At 38.8% G+C, this 16,564-nt stretch overlaps 1 protein-coding gene across 1 annotated transcript; it reads right to left on the reverse strand.

Annotated features, from left to right (window-relative positions):
* Positions 1 to 13,965: 13,965 nt before the first annotated feature.
* On the reverse strand, positions 13,966 to 16,334 carry LOC149844623 (tryptamine hydroxycinnamoyltransferase 1-like). Its single transcript, XM_089994962.1, has 2 exons — positions 15,402 to 16,334; positions 13,966 to 14,540 (listed from the first exon to the last, which is right to left on the reverse strand). Exons 1-2 carry the CDS (start codon positions 16,296 to 16,298, stop codon positions 14,166 to 14,168), a joined length of 1,272 nt encoding a protein of 423 aa, XP_089851088.1. The 5' UTR covers positions 16,299 to 16,334; the 3' UTR covers positions 13,966 to 14,165.
* Positions 16,335 to 16,564: the final 230 nt, after the last annotated feature.

The following is a 16,564-nucleotide window of genomic DNA, read 5'->3' on the forward strand; positions in this document are numbered from 1 at the left end:
TGTGTTTTCGATAAAAAAAATGATGTTTGGAGCCTCAAAATTTTACAAAAATTTTGGATCATTGATTTTTCAAACTTTATAAAAACCCACCAATGTGTTGGAATCAAACCCTTCAAGAGCTGATCCCTTTAAAATCAAGTATATCACATCTGTACGGTCAGAATTTAAAAATAAAATGAAAAAAACCCCAAAAAATCATTTAGCAAGTGGTTTAGCAGGGACCCATTTTCCTATAAATATATATATATATATATATATATATATATATATATATATATATATATATATATATATATATATATATATTTATAGGAATATATATATAGAGAGAGAGAAGTACAAAAGTAGGGGTGTAAACTGACCGGATTCAGGCTGGATTGTTCTCGTTGTAGACCCTAATCTGAAATGTAAAGAGTACAAAAATCTGAATCCAGATCTTGAATGTAAACAGTAGAAGAGTAGAAATTCAGACCCAAATCAGATCCAATGAGGTAAGGTTGAATCTGAATCTAACACGCAAGTGGTAGTATAAAAATGTAAAACAGCAAGCTATGTACATCTAAAAAAACCCGATTGGGTTTTGACTTTATCTGAACTAGACCTGACTTAAAATATTGATCCCAATCCTATTATGATTTAACAGATCTGCATGCATATCTAAATCCTACGTCAAGGATCCGAATCGGGAAATAGCATGTGGTGCTTGGATCGGATATCTGACAATATCCGGTCAGCTTGCTCTATTAGAATGCTTTAGACCCAGCCAACCCACACGTGGTGGTTGGTAGGGTGATGCCTATGGGAGCAAAATTACCAGAGCGCGCCCACACGAGCAGATGTTGTCTCTGACGACTGGGGTGTGGTTCGACTTGGTGGAGTGGGCTCCACGTTGCAGCTCCCACCCACGTGGTGTGGACCCACCAAGTGGTTGTTTAGTATGCACACGTTGGCTGTGACGTGAAAACCGGAAAGTTGGTGCGAGAACTGACAGATGTGGTTGGGTGAGAGAAGAAGAAGATTCGTTGTGGTCAGAGGCATATTGACCACGGTGCTGCTCTTCGGTTTCGACCTTCTAGACGGTGGCACCACAAAAGTCAAAAAGTAGTTTTCTTAAAAATAATAATAATAATTGTACTTGGAAAATTACTATTATAATTATTATTATTCTTTTTGTTATTTGAAGCAATATTGTCAGTATGGATATCGGCATAGTGACAAAAGTTTAAAACACATTTTTTTTCGGTAATAAAAAACTCGTAAGTTTTTTATTTTTTTTAAATCTCCCTTTTTTTGGACTAAATCTTGATAAAAAAATAAATATAAAACATATTTTTATAAGAAAATATAAATAAAATATTTAAAAGTAAAAACCACAAAAAAATTTCATGATAAATAGCCGTTTAAAATGTAAATATCTTGTTTAAATTGTGATATTTATGTTTTGCCAAAAAGTCATGATACTTTGAAAATACAGTGAGAAATTGTGGTTTTTAACTTTCAGATAATTTCATGCAATATTATCACGAGATTTTCATAAATCTCACGATATTTGGCACTATGGATAATATCGGCCCTGTATTGTTTTGCCAACTATTTAGGTGAATCAGACGATACCAATACTTAAGCGAACCATTTTGAATCGGTTAAAAAATATTACATGTCAATCAGAATGTAACATGTGTTAAAGTTATTAAAATAATATTAAAAATGATTTTAAGTATTTTTATATTTATTATAAAATAACCAATTCAGGGGCTATAGATTTCCTGCCGATAAGATAAGATCAGCACCACAACATTGATTTGAAGCAAGATAGTAAGTAGATAACTTTTGTGATCCAAACCCTGCCACCCTTGTTTATGATATGATAGTTTGCCCATGAGGACACGTGACGTGAGTTGACTAGTAAGTGCGAAATGGAATTTGAAAAATAGGATAAAAATATAATATAATTTTTAAAATTTTAATCAATAAAAAATATTTTTGATAACAGTAAAAAATATGAATGTATTATTAAAAATATTAAAATAATGATCATATGTGTACTCTCTTGTGAGTAGGGGTGTCAACTGGTCGGGTTTAGTTCGGACCCAGGTAGAACCAGACTTGGACCAGATTTTTGGGTATGGTATCGGGTCCGGACTGAGGTCTAATAGGGTGCACTATAAGAAAACCCATACCCGGTAAAATCGTTTGTCACTAAGTTGGTAACTATGTCTGGTAGAGAAACATTAATTTTTGGAGCTTAGTATCTCTTATCTACTATGGTTTGATGCTCTAGGAACCTAACTAGGCCCCCATTGAAGTTCAATTCAGTGATCATATTCACTCAACCTAGTGGAATCTTGCTTGAATAAACTTTTGACCAATAGTGACACTTAACAACCACGATTTTTTACAAGCTTTGTTGGGGCCCTTGCCTCTTAAAGTAGCTTATCTTCAACTCCCCACAAGTCGTTTTTGGTGGGCAGACCTATGTATCCATCACAAGTTAAGTCGCTATTGGAAAATAATTGTTTTGTAGTACCTTCTAATTGACATTAATGATATGGAATATAAAATCTTTATCATATATCTTTCATGCAAAACTGTGAATAACTAAAAATAATATGCTTCATTGTACATTTCATTTAATAAAGATCACCTATATATATATATATCGGTACTTACAAGCATCACAAAGGGCTTTTGTTTTTTTTTCATATTTTTCTCAAATTTTGCATTCTACATGCTTGATTTTATAAGAATTGACTCTTGGATCGTCTAATACCGATGCTTGGGTAGATTTTTAGAAGGATTGAAAATCAATGATTTAAAATTCTCATAAATATTCAAGGCTTAAAAATTCATGTTTTTCATCAAAAAATATGATGAAAGTGTTATTTTCTAGCAAAACAACCATTTCGAATACAACTGCAGGGGTCAGATTTGTGAAAAATGCCCCAAAAACCTTCATTGCCATATTCACCTAACCGTTGTTAGCACCTACTCCCAATTATATATATATATATATATATGATGCCACATTTGGTCATGCCGCCATCACGTCCAAACATCCCTTTTAATTATTTTTTTAATTTATCTTGGTTGTTTTTCATACGGTAGAGGTAGGATTATACAAGGCTTCAAAAATCCATGGCCTACAATATACAGATCCTTTCTCAGGTCATAAAATCATATTTTTTCATCAAAAAAATATGATACAAAAGCTGGTTCCCACTATCTTGAACATGCTGAATTCATCCATGAGGTCAGTTTAATCAAAACAACTTTCACAGAGGAAATTCATGCTCGTTTGTATGTAATAGAGTCATTACCAATCCATTATATATATATATATAGGAATGGGTTAGTTCTAAATGTAATATGTTAAATGAAACGTGATAAATGAGTTTTTTAGCATTTTTTTATTTTATTTTTAAATTGTAGCTGTACAAATGTGATCTATTTACTTCATTTTATAGGGGTCAACTCTTGAAGTGTTCTATTCCGATACATGGGTGAGTTTTTATAATGTTCAAAATATCAACTGTCCAAAATCTTTATAAACTTTTTAGGCTCCAAATATCATTTTTTTCACCGAAAACACATGATCCAAGTGTGGATTCCTCGTAAATCAACCATGCCCAACACATTTATGGGGTCAAAACTGAGAAAAAAATACCCAAAGAGCAGAAAAACCCACTTTACATGTTTCATTTATAGTATGGACCCATTTTTTTCTCTCTATATATAGACTGAGAGAGTAATGGGTAGGTGTCTAACACTTTTTGTGCCTACCGCCAGTGGATAGGAGTTTATAGGTTGTTTTTCAAAAATCCATGCAGATGTGCTCTGCAGGGTCAATTTGCTAGGAAATTATACTTGGATCATGTTTTTTTGAGAAAAAAGATGATTTTTAAGCATTGAATATTTTTTAAAATTATATACCATTGATTTTTGAATCATATAAAAACCTAACTTGGTATTGGAATCAGATCTAAAAGTCAATTCCCATAAAATCAAGCATGGAGATCACAAATTTAAAAAAAAATACAAATAATCTTTTCAAAGCTCAGTAAGCACACCCTAGGGACAAAATGGGTCAGGCACCTACCCATTACTCTTATATATTATGTATATAGAGAGATTGGTAGCTAGCTGCTCACACGTTGGGTGCAAAATGAACGTGCTAAATGGGTTTTTCAGCTTATTTTATTTTATTTTATTTTTAAATTCTGACCTTTCAGATATCATCTATCAACTTGATTTTATAGCGATCAGCTCTTGACGCGTTCTATGTCAACACATGGGTGGGTTTTTCATAAGTCCAAAAAGTCAATAGTTCAAAATCTTTGTAAATGTTTGAGACTCCAAATATCATTTTTTTAACGAAAACACATTTATGTGGAACTGCTAAAACAAGACAGGAAGGACAAAAAAACCCATTTATCCCGTATCAATTCACCTAACTAGTGAGCAGCTACAAATCTCTCTCTCTCTCTTCCTCTCTTATGTGGAGGCTTTCACTGTGGACCTCTTGTGGGGACCCCAGCCAATTCGTAGATGTAAAAGTTGGCGGATCATTTGGAGAACTTGGATGCTTTCTTCCTGGTGGGTTGTTTGGATGTCGTGCAACAATGCTATTTTCAGGCAGATCTCGGTTAATTTCAACAAGTTAGTAAATTATATTTTGGCGGATGTATACGCCTCATTGCACATCTTTCTTCCTAATCTTCAATGCCAATTGCCGCTAAGGCCTCCCTCGGATCCGGACTGATCGCCTTGTTTCTGATTTGTATTTTGTGCTTTTTGGCTTATGTGTTTTTTGTCGGTCTGGGTCCTGTGTGTTTTGTTTCCCGGTTTCAATGTTTGTTGAACTTGTCATAATGTCGATATCTTTGATTCCTCTCTCTCTCTCTCTCTCTCTCTCTCTCTCTCTCTCTCTCTCTCTCTATATATATATATATATATATATATATATATATATATATATATATATATATATATATATATATATATATATATATATGTCAATCAATGCATTACCTGGGGTTCTAAGAAGACTAAGAGCAACCTTCTCGTCTACATGAGTCGCCCCTTTGTTAGTAGCCAATAATTATCTTTATTGATTTTTCAAGATTAAGTAAAAAATAAATATTTTTTATGTTAGAAAGTCTACGAGCTACCTAAACGATTGCTTATTAATTTTTAAAATTAAATTTTTTTTTTTACCGAACAAGAGGTTGGTCCACAGGGGTACAAATTCACTTGGAGTGATTTGACACCTTGTTAGGCTTTTGCGTCGCTTATATATACGAATACACAGAAGGGTGCAACATCGGACGAGCTGGGGGTGCGTCCAAGTGTTTTAAAAAAAAGACCTTTAGTTGGATCGCTGCTAAAGCTCATATTTCTTATGAACGTGTTTGTGCCGCTGATAGTGTGTGTGCATCCAATGTAACGTGTGAGTTGGACGTTACAACCTACTGTTTATATATACCAACAGGGGCTCCGTGCCAGGAGCAGTTAGTGCATGTCACCTTGTGTTGGGACGGTGCAAGTTTGAACCCTTATGATATAGTTGTATAACTGGTAGGGGTCTGCCTGACCTCAGTTTTCTCCCTTATATATATATATATATATATATATATATATATATATATATATATATATATATATATATATATATATATATATATATATATATATATATATATATATATATTGAATAATACAAGTAGTGCTCGTGCATGCACCCTTTGACCTTCTTTCAAGCAAAATAGGGACTTATCTAAAGTGAATGATGGCCTTTTAGTCAATGATAGGGAGAGCAGTGAACCTGAAAAAAACAGAGATTCATGGTTTGTTTGGACCAAGGATGAAGAACTTAAAACGAAGAATGGACTTACTCTTGCCCCTCCTTCATCCCGCCCTGTCTCCTTGAAATTATTAATATACTCTTATATATTATAAAATCTTTGTGTGTATATATATATATATATATATATATATATATATATATTCCTAACCTTAAACCTTTTATCTTCTTTTTTTTAATCCTCTTAAAATAGAAATAAAGTTATTTTGAGACGGGATGGAGACGGAGACCGGACGAGGATGGGGATGGGGATTTTGAGACGGGGATGAACCGGGATGGAAGGCAAAATTTTGAGACGAGGTGGGGGTGGATACCTTGCCGCCTGCCCCTGGCCCGGTCCATTGCCATCCCTAATCAATGAAGCTGACTTTTTCTCAAGTTTTAGCCATTATTTTATAAAAAAAGTCATGTTTTATTTAAACAATTCGAAAATTGTTCTTAGTTTTAACATGGTAGATAACCATATTTCTCTTTTTATATAAGGTTAAACACAATGTTGACCAATTTCTTTTTATATGCCATAACGATGAACATGGGGTTTGGTTTTAATGATCATTATTTTATAATTAATATTAAAACATGTATCTGCTTTTAGAAATTTATCATTTACCGACCATGTTTTATAAGATAAAGGACATGGAAACTTTCCAAAAAAAAAAACAGCCTTTCAAAAAAGACAAGGACACGGGTGGCCCTATGTCTTAGTAAACACATAATGTAAAGACAATCCATATATAGTGCCACTATAATCTTGAATAATAAAATGCTAGAAAGGAAAAATACTAGATATTAAATTTTTTAAGTTCCATCCCTTGACCAAATTATATGTGTTCTTCATACCATATGCACCTACCTTTTTTGTTGTATAGTTTGGCCAACGATTCAGGTGAATCAGCCGATACCGATACTTAAGTGAATCATTCTGAATTGGCTAAAAAATAATTAAAAAATATTAGGTGTCAATCAGAATTTGACACGTGTTAAAGTTATTAAAATAATATTAAAAATAATTTTAGGTATTTTTTTTACATTCATTAAAAAATAGCCAGGGTGAAGCTCTGCTTCACACGTATCCATTCTAGATTTTGGTAACAATGGGGTGCCCTTATAGCTGGAGTTTGGTAACCTAAGGTTTTCAAAGTTGACTCACCGGATTTTAATCAGGCCTTCTTATTTATCACCAAACCCTAACCCTATAAGATTTAGTACAAGTCAGATGGGATCAAACCCAACCCATTGACACCCCTACTCTAATGTAGTCCAAATACCCTGCCCAATATCAGACTTTGTTTATGCATAAAGGAGTTGCACACGAGTCCGGATCCGGTGCCAATATAATGGCACAAAATTTCGTGCCTTACGCACCTGATCGCCCTTTCATCAGGTCTTGGCCCCCACAACTAACAGGCCCTATCCCCAAGATGGAAGGCGATATAGTGCGTAAGGCACGTTTTTTTGTGCCATCATATGGCACCTGATCCGGACTCATTGTCACAAGTTTCTATGTAGAACCTCCTTCTTTGTGACAAATGTGCTTTTGATCAGCAGCCAATCATCCATCGACGTGCCAACGAGACACGTCAGAGCTCCTCCATTTAACATTATGAAAAAAGATAAAGTGAGATGTCAAATCACATTTGGTTTGCAACGCTCATTCTAGATGAGCTTGGAATAGGCACACCACCTAATGGACGGAGGGAGTGACAAAGCACAAACAAAAACGTAATTTGTCACATCACCTAATCGCTTCTCATCACTTGTCATGCCTAATCTGATAGCTACACATACCACCAAGCTGAAATTGACACTCATTTGGCCCAACACCAACCCCAACTTACTTTTTAACAAAAAAGAAAAAGGGAGACTAAATGCCAATGCCAAGTTCTTTGACTCTTACAGTAATAATAAATGAAGCAAATGGAGCCTGCAAAACCAACCAACCATGTATAGATGGTGGAAGGCTTACAATGAAAGGGATGACCATGAGTTTAATAACCATCAGTTTTACCAAAGATTACACACTCTGGAAGCAAACTCGAGGGGCATGATTGGGTCGGTGGTAAATGTGACCTTGCCCAACCAACATGCTTTGGATGACAGTATTGAGCAGAGGGAGGGGACCCACAAGACCCTGCATGCAGGCCTTCCCTATGTTTCACTGGGCATGCTCCCTCTAAATAGATGCAAGCAGTGGGAGGTAGGTCAGACCATCTTAGCCTCATGGATCCTGATCATGACCCAGTTGTTGGGTTAAATCACCACGTTGATGGTGGTTACCTACGATGTGGGTAACATTTTCTCACATAAAATGCTCCTTCTGTTAAACCCATCACCGAATAAAAGGGGGAACGGTTGTTCAACCGTTTTCGTTCGGTGATTATAAGAAGGAGGTTTCATGAGCAACTTTATACGGGAGAAAAGGTGTGAAAATCAACTCTATGTATACAATGAAAAACACAGTGAAAGAGGAAATAGGGTCGACTCACCAGTGGCATTCAGAGGTCTGCGCTTGTGGTGGCGACAGACCGGCTGAGTTGAAGGAAACCCCTCTCCGGCAACATCCTCCGCCCTCCGGCAATGGCCGCCTCAGGTATGCAATCTGTGTGTTTTGTTTTTGCAGGGGCTCTGTACGACTGGTGGTTGAGGCACCAACGACTCAGGACCGGGCGGTGCCACACTCCCCAACAATGGGTTATGGGCTCACACCCTGCATCTGTCGCGGGGTGTGCTCTGGCCGTCAGGCATGGCAGATCGTCGTGGGGCGATTCTGCAGCCAGCCGACGACTGTCGGCGTTGGGCGACAGACAGCAAAAAAAAATAAATTAAAGGGGTTTTGGGTTTTTCTTTTACCTGAGACCATTAGGCTGCTGGTTCTTTCAACGTCGCCTGAGACTGACGTGCAGAGTCATCGTTATTCTGGCCAGCCACTGTCCGGCGATGCAAGCATCCAGCCGACAGCGCTTTGGGTTTTCGGTAAAGCAGTTGCACCGGGTCTGGGCTCCGTGAGGGTCGTCGGAAGGTGTGGCGGCTCGCCGACAGACGATGTTGGTCGTCGACGGGGGACATTGGGTCGCCGGCAGGCGACGTTGGTCGCCGGTGGGCGACATTGGTCGTCGACTGCAAGATGGGGAAAACCCCTCTTTTGAGAAAAATTGGGGTTTCTGCCCCCTTTTCAGTTTTTTAACGGGTGGAATCGGATCGGTTCTGGTATTCGGTTCAGACCTGATCCGGTTAATATCAGATCCATTATACCCGGGTCAAATCTGGATCCGGTTATTACCGGGTCTGGCCCTGATCCAGTAAACCTCAGGCAGACCCGAATTCTGTTATTACTGGGTCTAGCCCAGATCCAGTAAGTACTGGGGCAGACCCAGATCTGGTTATAACTAGGTCTGACCCGGATCTGGTTATAGCCGGGTCTGATCCGGATCCGGTAAGTACCGAGGCAGACCCGGATCTAGTTATAACTGGGTCTGACCCGGATTCGGTAAGTACCGGGTCTGACCCGGATCCGGTAATACCGAGTTCGACCTGGATCCAGTTATAAACTGGGTCTGACTCGGATCCAGTTAATACCAGGTCTGACCGAGATCCAAATAATACCGGGTCTGACCCGAATTCGGTTGCAACCGGGTTCGACTCGGGTCCAGTTTATACCGGGTCTGACCCGGATCCGGTTACAGTTGGGTTCGACCTGGAGCCAGTAGGGTCCAAGCACTATTTGGCCTGAACCGGATCAGAGACTGATTCGGCCCCCTTTCGGGATCGGTTCGGAACCATTTTGACTGATTCTTTCCAGTTTTTCACCGGTTCTGAGATGCTAAGACCATGTTTTCTTAAATATAAGAAAATACATGGATTTTGGCATGTGATTATAGGGTTTTTATGAACTTTTGTTCATGCTTGACCCGGTTCATAAGGTTCAGAATTGGTTCGGACCCTTGGATGACCGGTTCGGGGTTGTTTGAGACCGGTTTAGAGTGCTTTATGACCGGTTAGTGATACATATGACTGGTTCATTCAATTTTCGAACCATTTCGAATGTCATATGACTGGTCCATTCGGTTTACGGACCATTTCAAGATATTGTTTTCATATTGGCATTAAGGATAGCTAAATAACTTAGTGAATTCATGTAACCAAAGTGACTGAATACACGTATATTGTCAAAATATTGTATTATCATATGGTTTTAGCCAATATTACTGTTGTACTTATATTCATGAAACGATAAACGACCCAATGGTAGTTTTATCGTGTTTGGAATTTAAGTAGGGTAGAATAAGGTAAATGTGTCGAGATACATCACACATGTGTATCGAAAGGTACCTTGTGTTGATGGTCTAACTTCACAAGAACCTTAGTTTTATCGAATATGGTTAGTAGGCGAAGTGGTTTCGCGTGTCGGAGCTCTTACCAAAGTAGGACTCCGATGACCCCCTTCACTCGACAGAAAATAAGCATATCAAGGGCCTTTATTCTTTTGCTTTTTTCATTAAATTTAGTCTTGTACGAATGCTTCTTGATATGTGTTTTTTTTCATGCAGTTTCTAGTTCTGTGATTTTAGATGGCTCTAGCTCAATACCTTTTCTAGATGGATCTAACTTTAGTGATTGGAAAGAAACTGTTCTTTTTACATTAGGGTATATGGATTTAGATCTGGCCCTAAAAATAGATGAACCCGCTGCCCTCACTTATCAGAGCACTGCTGATCAAAATATTGTTTTTGAGAAGTGGGAGCGCACAAATAGGCTTAGCTTGTTGCTTTTGCAATCTAAAGTAGCTACGAATATTCGTAGTGCTATCCCATAATGCAGAATAATGAGAAAATTCATGAATGCCATTAAAGCACAGTTTGTGAGTTCAAACAAGACCAGAGCTTGTACCCTGATGTCAAAACTCATATCTATGAAATATACTGGAGAGAAAAATATTCGCCAGATAATTTTGGATATGAAGAACATAGTGTCTCAGCTAAATGACATGAAGCTCACTATCTCTGATTCTTTCTTAGTGCATTTGGTTCTAACGTCCTTACCTTTGAAATACGAACCTTTCAAAATCTCTTACAACACACATAATGATGAATAAACGTTCAATAAACTTATGTCCAAGTGTATTGAAGAAAAAGAAATGGTGAAAGGGAAGAAGGTGCAGAGTGCACATATGGCTTCTCATACATCCAAGGTAGGAACAAAGAAGAATGCATTTAAGAGAAATGCTAGGAAGAAGCCAACTGGGAATAAGTCATCCCAAGATAAGCAATCTGACTCTACTCCCACAAAGTGCTTCTTTTGCAAGAAGAATAGACACATGAAGGCATATTGAATAAAGTATAAGAAGTGGTTGGAAAAGAGAGGTAATTTGTCATTTGTTTCTCATTAATGTAATTTATTACAAATTTCTGAAAATAGCTGGTGGATTGATTCTAGTGCTATTGTTCATATTTTCGACTGTCTACAGTTATTCCTAAGCAGAAGAGAATCGACAATGCGTGAGAAGAGCATCTATTCGGGAAACAAGATACGTTCACATGTGAAGGGTGTTGGAACCTGCAAGATTACTCTAGATACATGCATAGTTTTACATCTTCATGATGTCTTTTATATTCCATCGTATAGTAGAAACTTAATTTCAATTTCAAAGTTGGATAAATTTGGATATTTTTTAAGTTTGAAAATTCTAAATTGTTCATATTCAGAAATTCATTTAAAATTGGTTTTGCATCAGTTTATTATGGTTTATATATATTGAATGTGAATATCCAAACTCCGGAGTCTCTGACTTCTGAATACGCATTGGTTGGAAATAAACGCAGCTTGATAAATGATAAATCTTATATGCTTTGGCATCGAAGGTTGGGTCATATCTCTGAAAAGAGAATAAAGAGGCTCGTAAATGAAGGGATCTTGAAATCTCTAGATTTTATCGACAATAACCCATGTGTTGATTGCATAAATGCTAAGCATATAAACACATATAAAGAGGGTGTCAAACGTAGCAGTGAGATATTGGAGATAGTCCATACGGATGTATGTTGACCGTTTTCCCTCTGTTACACAAGCAAAAAAAATTTTGTCACATTTATTGATAACTATTCTTGGTATATGTATCTCTACTTGATCTTTGAAAAATCTGATGTTTTTCAGATGTTTAAGAAATTTAAGAAAGAAGTAGAGAAACAAACCGATAAGGTTATTAAGATAGTCAGGTCTGATAGATGTGACGAATATTATGGTAGATTTACTGAGATGGGGCAAAGAGAATGACCATTAGTGTGATTTCTCAAAGAAGAAGTCATTGTGCCTCAATATACCATGCCTGGTAGTGCTTATGAGAATGGTGTAGCTGAAATGAGAAATCATACTCTTAAAAAAATGGTCAGAGCTATGTTAAATTATTCAATGCTTCCCATAAAGTTGTGGGGTGAAGCCTTAAGGACTGTTGTGCATATTTTTGAATAAGATTTCTATGAAATCTGTACCTAAAACTCCTTATGAGTTATGGACAGGTAGGAAACCATCACTGTCTCATATGCACATATGGGGATGTCCCGTAGAGGCTAAGTTGTATAACCCTCACATTAAAGCCTTTGATCTAAGAACAACTAGTGGATATTTCATTGGTTATCCAGAAAGATCAAAAGGGTACAGGTTTTATTGCCCATCTCACTTACCACAGATTATTGAAACGGATAAGGAGAGATGATCGTTGATTCTCTTACTAAAGGGCTAGCACCGGGATTATATTCCGAACATGTAATGAGGATGGGGTTGTTAAACTCTTTTTGACATATGCACATAAATAAAGTGATCACTTTCAGTTTTTTATTCTTATTATGGTTGTTGTTAATCTCATAAGGATTAGAGATTCAACTAAGGATCTATAGAATAAAATAAAAAGGTCATTTTATTCATCAAGTTATTCTCATAAAGTTTTCTAGTTAAAGGGTTTATCGTCGGAACAAGTGGGAGAATGTTAGGTTAAACCACCACGTTGGTGGTGGTTACCCACGATGTGGGTAACGTTTTCCCACATAAAGTGTTCCTTCCGTTAAACCCATCACCGAATAAAAGGGGGAACAGTTGTTCAACCGTTCTCATTCGGTGATTATAAGAAAGAGGTTTCATGAGCAACCTTATACGGGAGAAAAGGTGTGGAAATCAAATATGTGTATTCAGTGAAAGAGGGAATAAGGTCGACTCACTGATGGCATTCGGAGGCCTGCGCTTGTGGTGACTGCAGACCGGCTGAGTTGAAGGAAATCCCTCTCCAGCAACATCCTCCGCCCTCTGGCAATGGCCGCCTCAAGTATGCATTCTGTGTGTTTTGTTTTTGCAGGGGCTCTGTATGGCTGGTGGCTGAGGCACCGGCGACTCAGGACCGGGCGGTGCCACACTCCCCAACACCAGTATCTTAATCAGACCTGACCCGCCTATCTGAAGTTTACTGTGTGGCTTTGCCTTCACATGACTTAGGGTTCTCCCTATCTAACGAGCAGGGGTCTTCTACCCCACCTTTTCCCAAGGTTTTTCTTTTTCGCATATGACCACAGCTTCAAAGATAAATGGTTCTGTCAAGAGATTCACCAGAGTTTTTACTCATCCACCGGTGGAGCTTCTTCAGGATGGTCCTAAATCTCTTCAGGAAGTACAAGCTGTGAGGACTTCATTGCCTCAAATCAAGCTTGTCCCGGCATCGTCCAAGAAGCATCGCAAACCTCGAAGAACCGAAGCGGAGATGCTGAATGTTAATTCTAAGTAGTTGGCTTTGTTGCTAAGCATTGATTTGGTTGTGACCAGCTACATGAATTCGATCTTTGTTCATGGCCTGGGGCTGTTTGCCAGCCCTGTTGGGTGTAATCACTGTGGTTCTTTTAATAAAATTTCTTTATTTCAAAAAAGAAAAAAACAAAGATTACACCTTCATGGTTAGTTAATCATCCGCGGAAGAGATTGTTAATCAATTAAGATCTGTTCTCAAAATCAAAACATATATATCTGATGTAGAAACATTAGTTCTATGGAAATCATGTTTTTTTTTTGGAATTTGGAGCTCTGTCATGCAATTTAGAGATCAACTAATATTGCCACCATAACTACAATTGTAGAAAGAGAAATATACATCACTGAAATTCATTATTGATTTAATGCTTGTTAAATGACGACTCAAGGAAAAGAAGGAAATTTGCGTTGCACATAGGATTCTCACAATGATGATCCCCTTATATTGCACTGTAAGAATAAATAATTAACAACAACAACAACAACAATAATAATAGTAGATGAACTCATCATCAACCTATCAATCATCGATGGAGTGTGCGATCTGCTTGAAGATTTCCGCGTGCTCCCGGAAAAGGGTAACGATCACATTGATGCCGCCTTTGCCAATCTCTTGCGACGGGGCGGGGACTATTATGACCAGGCCTTCCATGGGGATCCATGAAGGCAAGAAGGCACAGGGTGCACCTCCCCCCATGTCCAACTCATGGAATTGGAAGCCCAGCCAGCTATCTACCTCCAAGTCAGGTATCATGAAGTTGTCTTCCACATCTTGTGAAGGGACCAACTCTTTGTCCTTGTTGAGCTCACCAAAATCAATGAAGGATTGGAAGTAGTCTTTCCCAAGCCTTGCAACAGCCTCCTTGATCAACTTTGCACCATAGCCTACACCCTCCTGTTTGACAATTTTGAGAAAGCAACATTTAGACTTGGAAATTAAAACAAGGAGTTCATAAGTGCTAATTAAGGAGATCATTTTTACGCCGATATCTTTAATGTAAATTAACTACTCAATTATCGAAGAATTATTGTGTAGCATCATGACCAGTTTGTTTTGTTTTGAGTTGGGTGATTATTGTGTGGCATCCTTTTTTTTAGATAATAAGATTTTTTGTTTTCTCAAAAATAATGAATAAAGGAAAAGATAAACCCAAATTTGATGGACCCAATGTCACCTAACAATACAACCTAAGTATCCTTTCAACCTACACCAGCATTTGGCAGCATATGATAAATTAAGTTCATCGGTTCCTATCAGTAGCAAGGATTGGGTCCGCATGGAACGTGACCAAGTTCGTGAACTTGGTCACCTTTTTTAGGAAGATTCTAGGAAAGTAATATGAAAAAAATTGCTTGCCAAATGAGGCCAAAACTCCACGTGACAGACCATTGTATCTCATGTGAAATTAATTTGCACCATTAATTCCTTGGCTTGAAGTCCTGGGATTTTAACAATCTCCAATCATGAAACCCCATGAATCGAATTGCATAGAGCAGTCTGATGCACCATCATAAAATATGGACATTAATTGAGAGCCCTTTGTAATGAAGCATGACAAAGTTCATGAACCTCCAAGTTTGAGAAACACTAGAGTTCCTGAACTTGGGAAAAACTTTCATATACGCCAATCACAAGAAAAGCATCGAAGTTCATGATTTTGGCCAAGCTTCGTCTCAAAGCCCAAACATGGTCTCTCACAATATAAAAACAACCAGTATAATATATAAAGCTGCAATCTTACTCTACCCTGCTCACCTTGACAAGCTCCTTCACCTTGGAGGTTGGGTATGCTTCCAACACCAAGTTTCCAAAATACTCATGTGGGATCCCCAGCCTTGGCCTGCCGTTCACCAAGACCCTCACACGTGTGACCTCATCGTCGCCGACCCCGCGGGCAATGCTGGCCTTCCTCCACACGTGCGAGAGTATGCACTCGAAGGTGCTGTGCTTGAGCCCAGGCCTGGCCTCCAGGGCCCTCTCCTTGAGCTCCCTAATGAAGTCCCATGAGTAGTTCACAATGAGGTTCTCCATTGTATCAATGTCTGCATTGTCACCAACAGGGGGCAGCTCAGAGAACTCTATTTGCTCATGTGGGTACTGGCACGTTGGTGGGTCCCTTGGGACCAAGAGGGTCTGGTCATGGATAGGTGGGTGCTCCAACTCTTGGCCCCGGACCAACTGGGCCCATGACACAAAGAAGTTGCTCATGGACTGGCCATCAGCAATCCTGTGGTTGGCACTGAGCCCAATTATCAGGCCACCACAGTCGAACCTATTGAGCTGGATCATGAGAAGTGGGTTGGACCCTTCAGGGTGTGGGTGCAGGTCATGGAGGGACGGAGATGGCTCGATGGGCAGGTAATCATCGAGCTTGCCGGCGATCCTCGCCTCGAAGACTGGCACGCCGGAGTCATCGTCAAGGATGATTGTGGGGGACTGGGTTGAGAGCCTGCCAGCCAGGAGAGGGAAGTAGGAGAGGGCCTTGGAGAGGCCCTGCTTGATCTTGGTGTTGCTGGCTGTGTGGGTGTTGTAGACGAAGAGGACTGCTATGTGGAGGTCAGAGGCTTGTTTGTCGAAGATGGTGAAGGGGACTTCCTTGTTGAAGCCTGTTTCTGGCTTCACAAATGTGGAGCTTTGGTGGGTCAATTCCATGGCTAGAGAGAGATGTGAAACTTTGGTTTTGTTGGTATGTTTTGCAACTTGTTGGCACTCTCTTATTTATAATGGTATAATGTGGTCATGTATGGAGAGAGAGAGAGAGAGAGAGAGAGAGAGAGAGAGTAGTTACACCAAGTCAACTTAGAGACAGAAAGATACAGGGGAGAGAGAAAGAGGGGGTGCTACCAACCAAAGTTGGAAGGGGTAGGGAGAGAGAAGACAAAGAAGCAACCGTGTTTGAAACGAAATTGGTGCCGACG

This window comes from Nuphar pumila, chromosome 2 (genome assembly GCF_984573655.1).
Source record: "Nuphar pumila chromosome 2, dmNupPumi1.hap1.1, whole genome shotgun sequence".
Taxonomy (NCBI): Eukaryota; Viridiplantae; Streptophyta; class Magnoliopsida; order Nymphaeales; family Nymphaeaceae; genus Nuphar; species Nuphar pumila.

What these genes read in the sequence shown, in the direction of transcription:
- LOC149844623 (XM_089994962.1), bottom strand. Translation starts at nt 16,298, where the DNA reads ATGGAATTGACCCACCAAAGCTCCACATTTGTGAAGCCAGAAACAGGC. An exon ending in AGGTGAAGGAGCTTGTCAAG is followed by an intron (nt 14,541 to 15,401) that starts GTGAGCAGGGTA and finishes ATTGTCAAACAG; the next exon opens with GAGGGTGTAGGCTATGGTGC.